The sequence below is a fragment of the Rhinopithecus roxellana genome, chromosome 16 (assembly GCF_007565055.1).
Source record: "Rhinopithecus roxellana isolate Shanxi Qingling chromosome 16, ASM756505v1, whole genome shotgun sequence".
In the NCBI taxonomy this organism is placed as follows: domain Eukaryota; kingdom Metazoa; phylum Chordata; class Mammalia; order Primates; family Cercopithecidae; genus Rhinopithecus; species Rhinopithecus roxellana.
In genome coordinates, this window is record NC_044564.1 from 103,714,408 (window position 1) to 103,733,688 (window position 19,281).

The window sequence follows — 19,281 nt, forward strand, 5'->3', positions numbered from 1 at the left end:
AGTCCTACATTAGTTGATTAGACTATATTTCTGAGCTGTTTAATTTGTTGAGTTTGGGATAAGCAAATTTCTAGTGAATGAGCATGTTATTTTTATAATAGCTTTATTGAGATATAATTCACATACCATAAAATCTGCCTTTCTAAAGTGATTTTTAGTATGTTTAGAGTTGTGCAACTATTACCACTGTCTAATTCCAGAATATTTTAATCACTCCAAAAAGAAACTATGTTCCTATTAACAGCCACTCCCCTTTCTCCACTCAGTCCTAATCATAACGCTAATTATCTTCTCTGTGGATTTGCCCGTTATGGACACTACATAAAAATGGAATCATATATGTGGCCTTTTACATCTGGTTTTTCACTGAGCATGATGTTTTCAAAGTTCATTCATTCATGCTTTGGCATGTATCAGTACTTTATTTCCTTTTATGGCTAACATTCCATTGTATATTCATTCATTAGTTGATGAACATTTAGGTTATTTCCAGCTTTTGGTGGCTATTATGAAAAATGCAATCAGAAATATTCATGTTTCATAATCATTCTCTTGTACACACTGACAACTTACCTCCATCTGACTTCATTTTACTTGCTCAGCAAAAGCCCAACTTTCTACTTCTTCTGCACCTGCAATTGTGCAGCTACAGTGACTGCTGACTGATATCACTTTATTATTATTATTATTATTATTATTATTATTACTATTACTATTATTATTGAGCGAGGGGTCTCTGTTGCCCAGGCAGTTGCAGTGGCATGATCACAGCTCACTGCAGCCTCAACCTCCCAGACAAGTGATCCTCCTACCTCAGTCTTCCTAGCAGCTGAAACTATAGAAGCATGCGCTACCACATCCGGCTAATTTTTGTATTTTTCTCAAAGACAGGTTCTCACCTTATTGCATTGGCTGGTCTCAAGCAATCCACTTGTTTCTGCCTCCCAAAGTGCTGGGATTCCAGGTGTAAGACACCATGCCTGGCTGATGTCGCTTTAAATTCATGACTACTAATCTCAAGTGGGGCTTTAATTCTGTTCAGAAATCATACTACATTCCCCTTGTGTATTAACTGTCTCATTCTCTTCGATGACTTTTCTCCCTCTTTTCTCTAACACCTCCCTATCCTATCTTTCAACTTATGGCATCGCTTTCTATTTCACTGAGAAAAAAGAAATTTGAAAATAATTTTCAAAAGCCCCCCACCACATCTTCCCACCTACTGTACAAGAATTATATCCATATAATACGACTTCCCTTCTGTCATAACAGATGAATTGTCTATGTTCCTATCTAAAGCCAGCCTCTCCACTTATGCACTAAATCCCATCCTCCCTTGACTGGACAAAGACATTGCTCCAGCAATTTTTCTTTCTCTGATGGATCATTCTCATCAGTATACAAACATGATTTATTCCATCTTAAAACACTAATAATTACAACAAAACACAAAAACTTCTCAACTCCTCTTTTCCCAAAGAACAACTTTCTGTCTCCCATTACAGCAAAACTCCTAATGGTTTGTCTCTTCTCATTGCCACCAATTCCTCTCCTCCCATGAACTCACTTCATTTTAAATTCACTCTTCTGAGCATCATGAAGATCACCAATGACCTGCACTTGCTAAATCCAATAGTCAATTATCAGTACTTATCTTATTTGATATACCAAGAATTGTTGATAACCCCTACCTACTGAAACACTTCTACTGAAACACTCCATTCATTTAGCTCTCTGTATCATCATATTTCTGTTTTTTCTCTATTTCTCTCTGGCTACTTCTTTAGTCTAACTTGCTGGTTCTTCTCACTTCCCTGATGTGGAGGGTCCTAAAGCTCAGATGTTGAGACTTTCTCTCTTCCCCTTTAAAAATCTATATTCATTTCCTTGGTATCTCATCTAGTTGTATGGCTTTAAATACCATCTATATGCTTATAACACTCAATTTGTACACACAACCCATTCCACCCAGACTTATATAGCCAATTGTCTATTCACCTTCTTCATTTAAAGGTCAAATAGGCATCTGATAAGCTTTGGATCTGTGCCCCACCAAATCTCATATTGAATTGTAATCCCCAGTGTTGCAGGTTGTACCTGGTGAGAGGTAACTGTATCATGTAAACAGTTTCTCATGATTGGTTTAGCACAATCCCTTTGGTGCTGTTCTTGTGATAATGAGTGAGTGATTTATCCCAAGATCTAGCTGTTTAAAAACTGTAGCACCGGGGGCCGGGCGCGGTGGCTCAAGCCTGTAATCCCAGCACTTTGGGAGGCCGAGACGGGTGGATCACGAGGTCAGCAGATCAAGACCATCCTGGCTAACATGGTGAAACCCCGTCTCTACTAAAAAATACAAAAAACTAGCCGGGCGAGGTGGCGGGTGCCTGTAGTCCCAGCTACTCGGAAGGCTGAGGCAGGAGAATGACGTAAACCCCGGAGTCGTAGCTTGCAGTGAGCTGAGATCCGGCCACTGCACTCCAGCCCGGGTGACAGAGCAAGACTCCGTCTCAAAAAAAAAAAAAAAAAACTGTAGCACCTCCTCCCTCTCTCCCTTCTTCCTGCTCTAGCCATATGAAGTGCTGGTCCGTCTTCACCTTCTGCCATGATTCTAAGTTTCCTGAGGCTTCCACAGAAGCCAAGCCTATGCCAGTGTCATGCTTCCTGTACAGCCTGTAGAGCCATGAGCCAATTAAACTTTTCTTTATAAATTACCCAGTCTCAGGTATTTCTTTATAGCAATGCAAGAACAGATTAACTACAGAAAATTGGTACCAGGAGAGCAGTATTGCTGTAAGGTATCTATAAATGAGGAAGTAACTTTGGAACGGTGTAATAGACAGAGGGAAAGTTTGGAGGGCTCAGAAGAGGACAGGAAGATGAGGGAAAAATTGAAACTTCCTAGAGACTTGCTGAATGGTTGCAATCAAAATGCTTATGGGATATGGACAATGAAGTCCAGGCTGAGGAGGTCTCAGATGGAAATCAGGAACTTATTGGGAGGTGAAGCAAAGGTCACTTTTGTTATACCTTAGCAAAGAACCTGGCTGCATCGTGCCCTGGCCCTAGAGATCTGTGAAACTCTGAACTCGAGAGTGACAGTTTAGGGTACGTGGAAGAAATTTCTTTTTTTTTTGAGACAGAATTTCACTCTTGTTGCCCAAGCTGGAGTGCAGTAGCATGACCTCGGCTCACTGCAACCTCCACCCTCCGGTTTCAAGCAATTCTCCTGCCTCAGCCTCCTGAGTAGCTAGGATTACAGGCACCCACCACCACGCCCGGCTAATTTTTGTATTTTTAGTAGAGACAGGGTTTCACCATGTTGGCCAGGCTGGTCTCAAACTCTTGACCTTGTGATCTGCTCACCTTGACCTCCGAAAGTGCTGGGATTATAGGCATGAGCTACCATGCCCAACCCAGAAGAAGAAATTTCTAAGCAGCAAAGAGTTCAAGATCTGACCTGGCTGCTTCTAACAACCTATGCTTATATGTGTGAGCAAAGAAATGACATAAAATTGGAACTTATATTTAATAGGGAAGCAGGGCATACATGTTTGGAAAATTTGCAGCCTGGCCATGTGACAGAAGAGAAAAGTCCATTTTCAGGGGAGGAATTCAAGCAGGCTGCAGAAATTTGCATTAGCCAAGACAATGGGGAAAAGGCCTTGAAGGAATTTCAAAGACCTTTGAGGTAGCCCCTCCCATCACAGGCCTGGACACCTAGGAGGGAAGAATAGTTTGGCGGGCCAGGCCCAGTGCCAGCCACCCTGAGTAGCCTCAGGACACTGCTCTCTGCATTCCAGCTGCTCTAGCTCTAGCCTTGGCTCAAAGCAGCATAGGTACAGCTCAGGCTGCTGCTTCAGAGGGCACAAGTTGTAGAGCTGCCCAAGGCCTTGGGAGCCCACCCCCGTGTACCCTGGACATGAGACATGGAGTCAAAGATATTATTTTGGGGTTTTAAGACTTACTGAGTAATCTGCTGGGTTTTGGACTTGCATGGGGCCTGTAGCCCCTTTCTTTTGGCCAATTTCTCCCTTTAGGAACAGGAGTATTTGCCCAATGACTGTATCCCCATTGAGTCTTGGGGGTAACTAACTTGTTTTTGATTTTATAGGTTCATAGGTGGAAGGGACTTGTGTCATTTCAGATGAGACTTTGAACTTCTGAGTTAATGTTGGAATAAGTTAAGACTTTGAAGGACTGTTGGGAAGGCATGATTATATTTTGCAATGTGAGAGGATCATGAGATTTGAGGGGCCAGGGGCAGAATAATATGGTTTAGATCTGTGTCCCCACCAAATCTCACGTCAAATTGTAATCCCCAGTGTTGGAAATAGGGCCTAGTGGGAGGTAATTGGATTATGGGGACAGTTTCTCATGAATGGTTTAGCACCATCCTCTTGGTGCTATTTTTGTGATAGGGAGTGAGTGAGTTCCCCTAAGATCTGGTTGTTTAAAAGTGTGTAGCATCTCCCCACTTTCTCTTTTCCTCCTGTTCTGGCCATGTGAGGTACAGGCTCCCACTTGACGTGCTGCCATGATTGTAAGTTTCCTGAGGCCTCCCCAGAAGTTGAGTAGATGCTAGCATCATGCTTCCTGTACAACCTGCAGAACGATGAGCCAATTAAACCTCTTTTCTTTATAAATTACCCTGCCTCAGGTATTTCTTTATAGCAATGCAAGAACAGATGAATACAGCACCTTAAACTTAACATGTACAAAAAAACTCCTGATTTTCACCATTCCTCAAACTTGCTCTTTCCAGTCTTACCCATCTCAGTAAACAGCAAGTTTGCCATTCCAATTACTTAGGACAAAAATACTGAGTTATCCCTGATTCCCTTCTGTCACTCTAATACCCTACATCTAACCCATCAACAAATCCTGAAAACTCTAACTTTCCATTTCTCACCAACTCTACCATCAACTCTCTTGTCCAAATCATTATCATCTCTTGTGTAAATTACTAGAATAGCCTTCTAACTGGTCTCTCTGTGTATTAATCTGTTTTCAGACTGCTGATAAAGACATACCTGAGACTGGGCAATTGATAAAAGAAGTTTAATGAACTCACAGTTTCAAGTGGCTGGGGAGGCCTCACAATCATGGCAGAAGGTGAAAGCTATGTCTTACATGGCAGCAGACAAGAGAGAATCAGAATCAAGCAAAAGGGGAAATCATCAGATCTCCCCTTATAAAATCATCAGCTCTCATGAGACTTATTTGTTACCACAAGAACAATATGGGGGAAACCGCCTCCATGATTCAATTATCTCCCACCAGGTCCCCCCCTCAGCACATGGGAATTATGGGAGCTACAATTAAAGATGAGATTTGGGTGGGGACACATCCAATCTATTCTCATCAGAGTGGCCAGACTACTTGTTTTGTTTGTTTGTTTGTTTGTTTGTTTTAAAGGGGAAAAAAACATAATATTTTATTTGCAAAGCTTGACAAAATGTTAATATCTTTAATGATAAATAAGCTCTTAGAAATCAGTAACAAAGAGACTAACATTACAAGGGAAGTGAAAATAACAGAGGAAAATGAAATAACACAAATGACTTACAAGGCTATGTGAAGATGATATAGCTCAACATTAATAGATGAAAAAGCAATTTCACTGTAAATTACATTATCAGTGTTTATAAATATTGATATCTAATGTTTGTATAGTTTTATGAAGTGGGAAATCCTCAAATACTGGGAAAATTTACTCCAGTTATAGGAAATTTACTCAAAGTATAGTTTTTGCATATACTTTGCCCCAGCAGTTCCAGTTCATGGGGATCATTCCAACAAAGTAGTTGGATGAATTTATATATATGTATATATTTATATTTTATATATGCAACTTATATATATATAAATATATAAGCGGGTTTACTACATAGAAAATCTTTAGCTAATATGTCATCCCCCAAGAAGCTACTTATGTACCAATTGGTTTATAAAATAATAGATGGGGTGGGGTGGGTGGGCGGCAGAGTTAGAAAGAAAAATGGCATGTAAGTAAAAAGATAAGATTTCACAACATTCTATGTTCTTTGAATTCTTGAAAAAGATCATTCTTTAAATGAATCAGTTTCATATTTACCCTGTGATAAGTGAAAATTATAAATGTATATACTTCATACTTATGGAAGCACTGGGATACAACCCTTTTAATTCCACTATCCTGGCTTCTTTGTTCAAGAATCAGACTACTTGTTTTAAAACAATACTCAGATCACGTCACATAGTTCAAAACCTTCCTATGTTTCCCAGTCTCACTCAGGATAAAAGTCAAAGTTCTTATAATGGCTTACAAGACCCTAAGTAATAGGAAACTCTAACCTTACCTACTATTCTCCCCATCACTCATTTGTCTACAGCCACATTGATCTCTGTGCTGTTCTCAAAACTGATAGACATATTCCTGCCTCAGGGCTTTTGTACTTCCTTTGTTTTCTACTTAGTATGCTTCTACTCTAGACATCAAAATACTCATTCTCTTTGAACAGGTTGTGTCTTCTATTTGTAATGACCTTTCCATCTTTTTCACCTGAAGAACTCCTCATCCTACAAGACCAACTCAAATTATTATTTCATCCATGAAACATTCAGTAATTGCCTTCCCAAGTATGTTACTCAGTAGTCTCTCTTCCCTATAAACCTTGTACTTACCTCAGCTTGAAGGGACAAGGTTAAGGACATTGGAGGGTCCAGTTTTAGAGGGCCCAAAGATTATATTATTTTGTTAGCACTCCCCCGCTTTTTTTTTTTTTTTTTTTTTTTTTGAGACGGAGTCTCACTCTGTCACCCAGGCTGGAGTGCAGTGGCGTGATTTCAGCTCACTGCAACCTCCTCCTCCCAGGTTCAAGCGATTCTCCTGCCTCAGCTTCCTGAATAGCTGGGATTATAGGCAAACATACATCACCACACCCAACTAATTTTTGTATTTTTGGTAGAGACGGGGTTTTGCCATGTTAGCCAGGCTGGTCTCAAACTCCTGATGTCAGGTGATCCACCTGCCTCGGCCTCCAAAAGTGCTGGGATTACAGGCATGAGCCACCGTGTCCAGCTGTTGGCCCTTCTTAAGAAAGAATGTAAAAATATCTTTTGCAAATGTTACAAAAATAAACAGCTTTAAACTCCAAGGTAGCAAATACTAGAGTATTCTTTCCTGAAAAGCCTGAAAGCTTTGCAGTCCTTCTTACCATAGTGCTGCAGGCATTTACTGCTACTAAATTTGGGTTGGAATCAAAGATAAAATCCATTTTTCATCCCTATCTCTAACACATAATCTTAAGGATCTCTGAAAATCACCTTGAAGTTCAAGGATGACTTAGAATCTTGGTTTTTATGTTGATGATGCTAACCTATAATTTCACACTGATCAAGACTATGATTCTGTACTCTTTGGCTACCAAATCAAACATTTAATTGAACTAGAAATAATTTTTACATGAATTTATTTATCTAAGCATATCCCACAAAACACTGCTCACTGAACAACAGAGGAATGCAATTTAGATATAATCAGTAAACAAAGTTAACAATAGTTCAGGCTGTCTTCCTATGTCAGAAGAAAACCATTAGAAAACTGAGGATGCATCTATACTTCACTAAAGTTTGAGTTCAAAAATGCTGCGTATAAGTGAAATTTAGAAGTTTAACAAAAACCCAAAAGCTTAAAATTTTTCCACAATGACGTTGAAAAAAATTTAAAAGTTGATATCTTTAGCATCTAATTAGTCTAACTATCCTTACTATTTTTATTTCATGTATGTACATATTTGTTTATTTTTTGAGACAGGGTCTCCCTCTCTTGCCCAAGCTCACTGTAAACTCAAACTCCTGGGCTCAAAGGGATTCTCCCACCTCAGTCTCCCAAGTAGCTAGGACTACAGGCATGTGCCACCAAACCCAGCTAATTTTCTTATTTTTAGCAGAGATGAGATCTCACTATGTTGCCCAGGCTGGTCTTGAATTCATGTGCTCAAGCGATCCTCTCACCTCAGCTTCCCAAAGTGCTGGGATTACAGGCAGGCACCTGGTCTCCTTACTATTTTTAAATAAAGCGTTGTTTTTTTTTTTTCCTACTGGCATAGAGAAACTGCTTGTATTCCTTACAGATAGTATCCTGTTTTCACACTAAAACTACAGGAAGCATCTATACTCTCATCAGCATCTGTCCCAAATTAAATTATAAATATTGGGCAGGAAGAAACCACCTCATTCATTGTTTCTATTGCCTTGGCAAAATATTCTACAAATTGTGACTTTTAAATAACAGTTTCTGAATTCATGAGTAAATTTAAAAATTCCATTTTAAAGGATACAATTACTGGGCTACAAATGGTTTAATATAATTTCCGTATATTAAAAAAAATTTTTTTTAAGACACGGTCTCCCTGTGTCACCCAGGCTGGAGTGCAGTAGCGCAAAGACAGCTCACTGAAGCCTCAACCTCCCAGGCTCAAGTGATCCTCTCACCTCAGCCTCTTGAATAGCTGGGACTAAAGGCACACGCCACCATGCTGGGCTAATTTCTGTATTTTTTGTGGAAATGGGGTTTCGCCATGGTGCCCAGGCTGGTTTCAAACTCTTGGGCTCAAGCAATCTGCACGCCTCAGTGTCCCCAAATTCTGGGATTACAGGTGTGAGCCAGGGCACCCACTCCATATATTTCAATAAAATAAAAATAATCTGTGATATTTTAGAACTTAGATGTTATAATGTCTACCTATTATCAAAAGTAAACAGAAAAAACAAGAATCTAGTGTGAATAACGAACTTTACAAAATTAATGGTATATAAAGGTTACCTGAACTTTAGTTGCATACTACTTCTGTTCAAAGATTATATTTTCTTTAATGAATAAGGCATTATTACTAAGGCAGTTTGCATGGTATGGACACAATACAACAAATACTATTTTCATTATAAAATTTTTTAAAATAATAATAACAGCCAATTTTTACTGTTTTCTTTCTGTATAACATGCATTGTTCCAAATAGTTTATGTATATCAATTCATTTAAGCTTCACAAGTCTACGAAGTGATACTGTTATTGCCCCCATTTCATAGATAAGGAAACAGGCATTTAGAAGTCAAGTAATTAACTCAAGATCCCACAGCTAATAAGCAGTATAGATGAAGTTTAATCTCAAACTGATGTTCATGCTCTCAACAACTATGTTACATTGCCACCAAGGGAAAAGGGTCGAGACAGCAGTTCTTTATTAGAATTTAATATATAATTAAGACGGGATTTTTAATCAATGAGTAATTCAATAAGGGATATTGGGACAATTGGTTAATCATTGGGGAAAATGTAAGTTAGATGTCCAATTCATACTTCCTACTAAAATAAATTCAATTTAGTGAAAAAATTTAAACATTACATAGACAAAATACAGTTAAATATTCCCATAATCTTGGGCCAGTTATAACATAAAAAACAGATGCCTTAAGGAAAAAAGATCTTGACATCTGTCTACTTATACATTAAGTACAAATTTATTGAGGGAGTATATCATGAATATAAAGTTAAAAGGCAAATTACAAGTCAGGAAAAATATTTGAAATATATATGATGAAGGTTTAATATCCTTCAAACTATAAAGAACAGCTACAGAAAAAGACAACATCATCAGGAGCATATGTGAAAGACACAAATAAGAAGAAGTAAGAATACAACTGAAAAGAACCAATATACATATGGAAAGATGTTTAACCCCACTAGTAATCAAAGAAATGACCTCTAATGGAGTTGAATAGCTTTCAGTTTCTGAATATTACGGACATAAAAATTAATGAATGAGGTTTTGGGGTAGACTCCTCAGGTTCACATTCCATCTCCCACACTTAACAACTATGTGATATTGGGAAAATTAGTAAATCTCTCCAAACCTCAGTGTTTTTGCTGGAAAAACGGTAAGAACAAGATCTACTCAATTTGTTGTTTTAAGAGTTAAATGTAGGTAAAGTGCTTTGCATAGGGCCTACTCAATCAAGCACATCAAAAAATGTTAGCTGCTATGGCAGACACTATAGGTAAGCTGACCTGACACCAATTCCCAAACCCCTTCTCTTTTGCAGTCTCTATTATAGAGGCTGGAAAAGCTAAATAACAAGAGTAAAACCTTACTACACCAGATTCTCTTATATTTGGGAATCTGCTGGCCACTGTCACAAAAGTAGAAGCCTGCTAGATCACACTATTACTTCTTCTAGCCTTGACTGTAGCACAGGAAATACCAAGAGAATTTTAGAGGCTCTAGACTTACAGATATGGACAGATAATTCCTCTATTTAAGCTACTATCAGCCAGCCATCTCTAACTGAAACAGATGCCATTATTATTGTTATTCTTATTTATGAAAACATATGAGAAATCAGGCATACTGCTTATCCTTATGAAGGATAACTTTGTAATACATAACAAAAATCTAAAATGTGCATATTAGATCTAGAATTTCTACTCTAGGGCTTTATCCTAAGAAAATAATCAGGAAAGAGTTGAAGATGTCACAGAAAGACATTCATTGGATAAACAGCCAAGATCACAGGTAGATTCAGTATAGTCCCTTATTTTTAAAATTATATGGCCTGGAAAAAACGGAGCTAGGGACATTAGAAGTCAGCTCTACACATTAGATATTGGGTGGTTTGGATAGGTAAATTATTTAACATCTCTCTTAACAGTTTTGGTTTTCCAGGCCAGCTGCAGTGGCCCATACCTGTAATCCCAGCACTCTGGGAGCCTGAGGTGACAGAACTGCCTGAGGCCAGGAGTTCAAGACCAGCCTGGGCAACACAGTGAGACCCCATCTCTACAAAAAAAAAATTTTTAATTAGTCAGGCATGATGGCGTGTGCCTGTAGTCCTCCTAACTACTCAGGAGGTTGAGGCAGGAGTACTGCTTGAGCCCCAGAGTTCAAGGTTACAGTGAGCTATGATTATGCCACTGTACTTCAGCCTGGGTGACAGAGCGAGATCCCCTCTTAAAAAAAGAAAGTTTCAGTTTTCTCATCGTCAAAATTAGGTCTAATAACCCCACGTAACAATGCTGCATAATAAACTTCCCCCAGTCTTATGGCTTACAAGCATCTATTTCCTCCCTCACAAATCTGTGAGTCAGCGGGGCAGCTATGCTTTGGTCTGCTCCATACATGTTTCTCTTCTCCTATAGGTCAGAGGAGCATAAAAACTAAGTCAAATCACAACAGCCTATTTGAAGCTTCTGCATGTGTCTGTTAACACTCTACTGTTCAAGCCCAATATTAAAAAGGCAGGGAAGTATATTCCCCTCTAGCTGAGGAGGGGCGCAAAGTGATTAATTCTGATGAATAGTTCTAACAAATGAGGATAAAAACAAAATATATATATATATTTTTTTTTCCTCCCCACGATTGTTTTTAGGATTAAATTGAGCATGGAAAGCGTCTACTACAATTCTCAATAATGGTAGCAATTATTATAATACACCCCAGAGAGAGTGTCTGGCAACTTTTCACAATGTAACAACACCGTCACAACTTCGGAATTCCTTATCTGGTATATTCTACGGAATCTTCAGAAGCTATTGATTTCCACATCATTGTCTCTACTTTATTCCTATACATACAGATAAAGGTAGGTCATACCATTATACTTCCCCAGTAGCTACTAAATTAAAATATATGCTGTACTAAAATAAACTATTTTTGACATTTTATCAAAATTATTTATCATTGAGTTCATTTAAATGAAGGATAATCTGTTTAACAAAATAATAATTTTAATAAACATCATTGAAACTTAGCACCTCTGTCTTTAGTGTGCTAAAGTATATTTAACTGAATTTTTAATTGTTTGCCACAGCTCACAAAGATGCAAGAATCTGAATAACCATGATTAATATTATGTATTGCAAAGAGAAGTGTGATCAGAAAATATACAATGATAAGAAAGGAGGAATGATAAGAAAGGAGGAATAAAATTACCTTTGTTGATAAATAGTGCTTGTAGTAGTACAACTGAAACAGCAGAAATGCAGAACTTGTCAGGGTTAAAAGGGCCAAAACCACGTTCTTATTGATTCTACTCATTAGTCTGTGGTGCTCACTTGGTTGTCTTTTGAAAGTATCTCAGTCGTTTTCATCTTTTTAGATTTGGAAAGGAAGATAATTTTGTTTTCTGTGAACAAAAAAGACATTTTTAAAGAGACAAAAACCTCTTTAATTTTTTACCTGTAATAACCAAAAATAGAACAAAGAAAAAACTAAATTTCCACAGGCATTCTTTGATCTGGTCATTTTCTTTGCTAAAGAAATAACCAAATATGAGATCAACGATGAAAAAACAAAAAATGTTTATCATCGCTTTTTTTATAACAGCAAATAACTGAAAACATAAATAGGATATTTATAAAAACTGAGCAACAAAGTTTGAGAGGTGCTTTTCTCCTCCAGTTTCTGATTAAGAAAAACTGGTATGAGACCTCAGAATTTGCATTTCTGACAAGTTCCCAAATGATGCTGATGCTGCTGACAATGCTGAGAACCACTTCCAAAGGAGAAACTGAGAACATTTTTTATCAAGGAACACGGCCTGCAAGACAGCTCTTTGTTGCTTTTCAAGTTTGTGTGTGATCTCGGATGTGGATGTGGTCAGTTTTTATTAATACTCCATGTATGTTTTCAGTTTTTTCAACTGTGAAGAATGCCACAATAAACATTTTGTTCTTTCATCTTAGGTCTCATCTCTGATTATTCCTTTAGGATAAGAAATTATTATTAATACAGTACTACTTCTTCCTACCTTGTCTCCAGTTTGATTTTGGTTAAATACATTTAGTTTTTCAAGTGCTTACATTTATTCCTTCAATCCTTCAAATATACTGACACTTCTATTACGTTTGATATCTAAGGTTTATATGTCTTTTGTTCTCCAGCTATAAAATAAGAAGAAATTTATACTACATTCTGTCTTCTCTCCCCTTTCAATCTCAACTTCTATTAGTTATTTCTACTTGTTACAGTTCTATTGTATTCCAAAACTACAAACCTCATAGCTATTTTGATCTTATTCCTACAATGTTCCCTGCCAATCCATTTGCTGTATCATCTCTGTTCATCTATTGGATGACTGATATTCATCTTCTTGCAGTTTATCAAAAAGAACTTAGGGGTACCACTTACCTTGAGCTTTTGCCTTGTTCAAAAATAGTTGTCAATTTGGCTGCGAGGTTACACTGTCTTTCCCCAATGACTTACACACTTTGTACCACTGTCCTGTAGTGCTAAATATTCCCTTGACAGTATCTGATTTCCCAAACCAATCCCCCGTAGGTAATTTAATCTTTTTATTGGGATGAGCAAAGAATGCATTCCTTACCTTTGAAATCCAATTTTTTAAAAACTAGGTTATACAAGGATGTTGATTACTGTATATTAGTTTTTCCTCATTCAATGTGTTTCCTTTCAATCTGTAGAATAAAGATTTTTTTTTGAGACAGGGTCTCACTTTGTCATCCAGGCTGAAGTATAATGGTGCAATCATAGCTTATTGTAACCAGAAACTAACAGGCTTACGTGATCTTCCTATCTCAGTCTCCTGAGTAGCCAGGAGTAAAAGTATGTGCCACCATGCCCAGCTAATTTTTAAAAAATTTATTTGTAAAGACGGGGTCTAGCTATGTTGCCTGAGCTGGACTTAAAACTTCCATCCTTAAGAGATTATCCTGCCTCAGCCTCCCAAAGTGCTGGAATTACAGGTGTGAGCTACTACTGAGACTGACCTAAAGATTTCTTTTCTTTGCAGAGGATTTTCTTAAATATTTTTTCTGTTATAACACTGAATTCTCTAATTTCAGAACTACATTTAAGCTTTTTTTTTTTGAGACGGAGTCTTTCTCTGTCACTCAGGCTGGATGGAGTGCAATGGCACGATCTCAGTTCACTGCAACCTTTGCCTCCTGGGTTCAAGCAATTCTCCTGTCTCAGCCTCCCGAGTAACTGGGATTACAGGCGCCTGCCAGCACTCCCAGCTAATTTTTGTATTTTTAGTAGAGAAGGAGTTTTGCTGTGTTGGTCAGGCTGGTCTGGAACTCCTGACCTCAAGCAATCCACCTGCCTCGGCCTCCTCACCTACCTTTCTAAATGGGAATATAATTTACTCCTTAACTATGGAAGAGTATATATATGGGAATATAATTTAGTCCTTAACTAAAGGTATATTCTAGACTAGAGGGTAGTCTCTGGTATACAAGAAAGCTCTTTCTGACAGAGTATTTTGTACATGTGTATATGTGAGAAAGGCAGAGAATGTGTACGAGAACAAGTGGGAAAAGCGTTTAAACATTACTTCTTCCAGATGTCAGAGACAGGCAGCAAAGAGCCACTCACTATCTCTCCTCTACTTTGCCTCAGCAAGAGAGTGCTTCCTGCAAAGACGGGGTATCTGTGTGCTTCCTCATTCACTCTTCCTTTCTTGCCAGTTCATATTGCCAAACAATCCGAGGAAATTCCCACTGCCTTTCTAAGCATCTCCATCCCACTGTAAACAGAAGATGACTCTTTGCTCTGCCAGCTCTATCTGAGATCTCTTTCTACCAGCATTCTCTTTTAAGCTCTTCCTGCTTACAAGTGGCTGCCATTTCTCAAATATTTCAATTTGGAGTTACAGGTCTTCTAGTCTCAGCAAAGATGTAATTACATCTCTTTCTCTCATTTTCCTTGTTGCTTCATGGTAATTTCAGATAGAAGACAAATGTCTTTACCATCTTAAAATCAAGTCTTGGTTTGGGGTTTTAAAACAATCCAAATGAGCTTCCAGAGCTGATGCCTATATAAAGCAAATACTATAAAATATATATATTATATATATATATATAAAGTCAACAAACTACTTAAGAGAAATAATGCCAATAGTGATGTGAACAATGCACCTGATCAATAGATAATGTATATTAAGCAAAGATAACCTAATAAATCATAATTATTTTCTATCTCCCAAAACTGTGAAAACAGTATCAATCAACATTGATGATGGTATTAGTTTTTATACTCAGTTAAAACCCATGGAAATACAATTATCAAATAGAGGTTTAGTATTCCTTATCCAAAATACTTGGGACCAAAAGTATTTTGGACTTTTTAGGATTCCAGAATATTTGGATTACACTACCAGTTGAACATCCCAAATCCAAAAATCTGAAATGAACAGTCCTTTCAGCATCATATCAGCACACAAAATTTGCAGATTTTGGAGCATTTCAGATTTTGAATTTTCAGATTTGGGATGCTCAAACTATACTCTGATAAGGGCAGCTCACAAGATTAACAAGGAGACTACCCTTCATTTTCAAGATTTCAACTCAAGTTCTTGTACTTGTATTAAATAGTGCATTAATGGCCGGGCGCGGTGGCTCAAGCCTGTAATCCCAGCACTTTGGGAGGCCGAGACGGGCGGATCACAAGGTCAGGAGATCGAGACCATCCTGGCTAACATGGTGAAACCCCATCTCTACTAAAAAATCCAAAACCTAGCCGGGCGAGGTGGCAGGCGCCTGTAGTCCCAGCTACTCGGGAGGCTGAGGCAGGAGAATGGCATAAACCCGGGAGGCGGAGCTTGCAGTGAGCTGAGATCCGGCCACTGCACTCCAGCCTGGGCAACAGAGCGAGACTCTGTCTCAAAAAAAAAAAAAAAAAAAAAAAAAAATAGTGCATTAATGTATTATATGCTGATTCCTAGTGAAATCTAAAGTGGCATTCAGAGTAGGCCATCACTCAGCTTCTTCTAAGCCCAAATTAATACATGGGAAAGAACACATAATAGGCCTATATAAGCTACTACAGGCATAAAATCTAAATTAGTATCTTGTTCTTTCTTCTCTAGTTTACAATTAATTCTTCCATAAAATAAACCTCCAAAATATATCATCAAAAACTTAACTATATTTTTATTATCAAGATGACATCCAATTAACTTTACTTCATTATTCATTTTCTATAAATGCCAAGGCAATTCAGTTGCAAAAGAGAAAGATTTGCCTATCAAAATGTTCCTTTTTACTAGCACTACCTCTTCATTAGGAATATTCAGTAACCACCTAAAAATAATGTGATACTTAAAAAAGAGAAACCATAGTATGTTAATTTTACCTTTAAAATACCTCTTGCATCAACTCTTTCCTTCTTCACTGTCATTCTAAACTCTAATTGTACCTAATGTCCTAATTTTAACTGATGTCCCTGACTCCACTTTCTCTTCATCCATAATCTTTCCTTTACACTGACAGATGTATCAAGTTGCTGACAGATAAATCAAGTAACACCACAGTCAAAAATTTTCAATAGTTCCCTACCACCTACAAATAGTTCAAATTGCATATAATGGTATTAAGGGGTATTCACAATCTGACTGAATACAGACAAACTTACTATAAGCTTTATCATACTTTACATAGTCCATGTTTTTGCATGAGTATTCCTGGAATACATCCTACACTTTCCTGTCTCTGTGTTTTTGCCCATTACGTCTTGTCTGCAATACTCTCATTTACTTCCATAAAACTAATTTACCTTTCTTTCCATAGATCCTCTCAAATGACGCTTCTTCAATGAAGTCTTCAATATTCTTCCAGGTTAGAAGAGCTCCCTCCACCTCTAACCTAGTTTTACCTTCCTGCAAGAAATAAATAGTTACTGCCTACCTTAATAGGCACAGATGCCAAAAAAACAATGCTAAGCCCTAGGGATAAAACGACAAATAAGATACAGTTCTCTAACTTCGAAGAGCTTACAGGTGAGTACAGGAGTTTTCAAAAGAAGAAGGGCAGTAGTGATAGCAGTGGAGAGAGTGATATACCTGAAAAAGAATATGAGAAGATTTTTTCTAAAATGCACAAGCCCCATTCCTTACCAACCCCACATCAGTTAAGAACCACTGTTCTAGTTTATGATGGACTCTACCAGAGATAAATATAGAGGCAATAACAATACAGTGTAGTTGCAATGAAGGAATAAGCACGGGTTACTATGGAAGCACAAGGAGAGGCAACTAACCCTGAGGCTTTTACTAGTTTCTAGTTTGCATTATAGCTATTAGTATTATCGTCTCCCTTACCCGGCCTAAAACTGGCTGAATTAACATCAAGTAATAGTAAGTATGCTAAGTATACTAAAAATACACTGCATAATGCTCAAGAGAACAGAAAACTATTTAAATGCAAGTTTTCTGTTCTGCAAGAACTTTTACAATAAAACAGAATTTGAAATATTAAAAAAAGATTTTTAAAAGAGTTTAAAGGCCCTTAAACTCTCATGCCTGGTTCCAACCTTCAAAAAATAAATGCTTAAAAATAATAAAAATAACCTATGGAGAGATACGGCATAGAACTGAAACAAAAATATTATTTCTATATGTACTTCTTTTTATATGTTACATTTTAGCTATCATAATAAAAACACTAGGGAGGATAGCATTCATTTCCTTACTTACACTTAGGTAAAGTTTCCTAAAGAAGACAGACTATCATCTCTAATGGAAAAGAAAACAAAAAGTACTGCAGAGATAGTAAATTAAAATGAGGCGAGGGCTGGGAGAGAAATGGCAAATGTTTTCAGGAAAAAAAAAAGATGTAATGAGAGGCGTTATGAAGTTTAAGTAGCCCAACTATCTTAAAGTTCTAATGCAAATATGAGAAGGTTAATATGTAAGTATGGTATATTATGACATAGAATTATTCTTAGATGATGTGGAAGCAGGGCATACCTAATGCATGGACTGAGATCTGGCAATGAAGAAGAAAGAAATGGGTAGATCTGCTTACCAACTAAACCATGAATGGGTTACAGGTGTCAGAGTTAACAATCCTCTCAGTCTTTGGGGCAGCTAGACCCCAAGAGTAGGTCACCTCCAGCCAAGAACACATTCTTTTAACTTTCATCTTTTTTTGGTCTAATTTACTATGTGTCAAGATGTGAAAAGGCTTGGAAAAAACTAGTAGTAGATAAAACCCATACACAACTGTGATGAAAAAAGGTACAGGATGAGGAGTTCAAGATAATTCTCAGGCTCTTTCTACAGTGAAGAGCAGCACTGCATATTCTTCAACTTCCCTTTTACATTTGCATCTGTACTTTGAAGGTATTACTATGAAAGACTTTTGGTAACTGCTTTACCCTGACACCTCCTCTAGCCCCAGACCCCTCTTTTGAGAATCACCTAGGTAGGGGTCTGTTTGAATGAATGTCTGAATGAATGAATGAATGATATATCAAGACAGATGATCCAGAAGGCAGGAGTGGGGGGAAGTAGAATCAAAAACCCGCCCTGACACCTAACTTAGGTTCATAAGACGGTATGTGCTAGCCTAGCCATATCCTTATGCTGTGGGCTCTCCGACTTATTTGGGGATATTGGGGAGTAAGACAGAGGCATGGATGATATGAATCAGAGAGTGAAACTGCCTTCACAAAATTATGACAGCTAAGAGAAATCTGACATAGTTGATTCCATCTTGTTTCTAACCTCCAATCTGTCCTTGGTCATTTCTGGGTGCAGGCCAAGCTAACTTTGAGAGGAATTTAGTTTACAGTTTAACCTAAAGCAAGGATGATAGTAACCTTTTCCAAAACTAACCTGCCTTTGTAAAACTAATGAAAGACTATAAGATTAGGATTATGAGAGGGACCTGAATTCTGGTAAAATGTAGTTAAATGATAACCAGTCTTTTTTCCAAAGGACACAGGATTTATAATTTCCCTGGCTAAAACCTAAGATTGGTCTTTTGAGATATTTTTCAGACCTTTGCATTCTGGACCAACTGACCCTACCTAGAGGTGAACTAGTGACTCACGACCCAACCAGTCATGTGGCTCCCTACTCAGAGGTGGACTCAGTACACAAGGACCATTTTTCACACTCTCATGATCGCATCCCAAGCCAACCAGCAGCCCTCATTCCCTAGTCCCCTGCCCACCAAACTAAAAACTATCCTTGAAAAACTAACCACCAAGTCTTTGGAGAGACTGATTTGAGTAATAACTTCTTTGCACGGCCAGCATCATTGTTAATTAAGCTCTTTCTTTACTGTAATACCACGGTCTCAGTGAACTGGTTTCGTTTGTGCAGTGGACAGGAAGGCAACTGATTACAGGCAATTGATTACAACAGAACTGACATTCAAATATGCCCTGAACAAAAGAAAATAAAACAGGAGGCTGAACTACAGAGGGAAGAGAGTAGTGTAATTAGGAAAAGTCATAGTAAGAGAGATGAGGTAGCAGATTGGCAGGCATAAAGAG

The 19,281-nt window shown here is 37.8% G+C and overlaps 1 protein-coding gene across 10 annotated transcripts in view; it reads right to left on the minus strand.

Annotated features, from left to right (window-relative positions):
* The window catches only part of FKTN (fukutin), a 94,586-nt gene that overhangs the window by 71,449 nt on the left and 3,856 nt on the right, over nucleotides 1-19,281 (minus strand). For 5 of the 10 annotated variants that reach the window (XM_030920044.1, XM_030920041.1, XM_030920039.1 and 2 more), the window contains exons 2-4: nucleotides 16,555-16,657; nucleotides 13,367-13,457; nucleotides 11,974-12,166 (exon numbers count right to left, since the gene is read on the minus strand). In XM_030920044.1, coding sequence (XP_030775904.1) covers nucleotides 11,974-12,078 — 105 coding nt within the window. In that variant the 5' untranslated portion in view covers nucleotides 12,079-12,166; nucleotides 13,367-13,457; nucleotides 16,555-16,657. The remainder of the gene's footprint in view (nucleotides 1-11,973; nucleotides 12,167-13,366; nucleotides 13,458-16,554; nucleotides 16,658-19,281) is intronic. The other 5 variants (XR_004054022.1, XR_004054023.1, XM_030920040.1 and 2 more) reach the window with 1 other exon arrangement.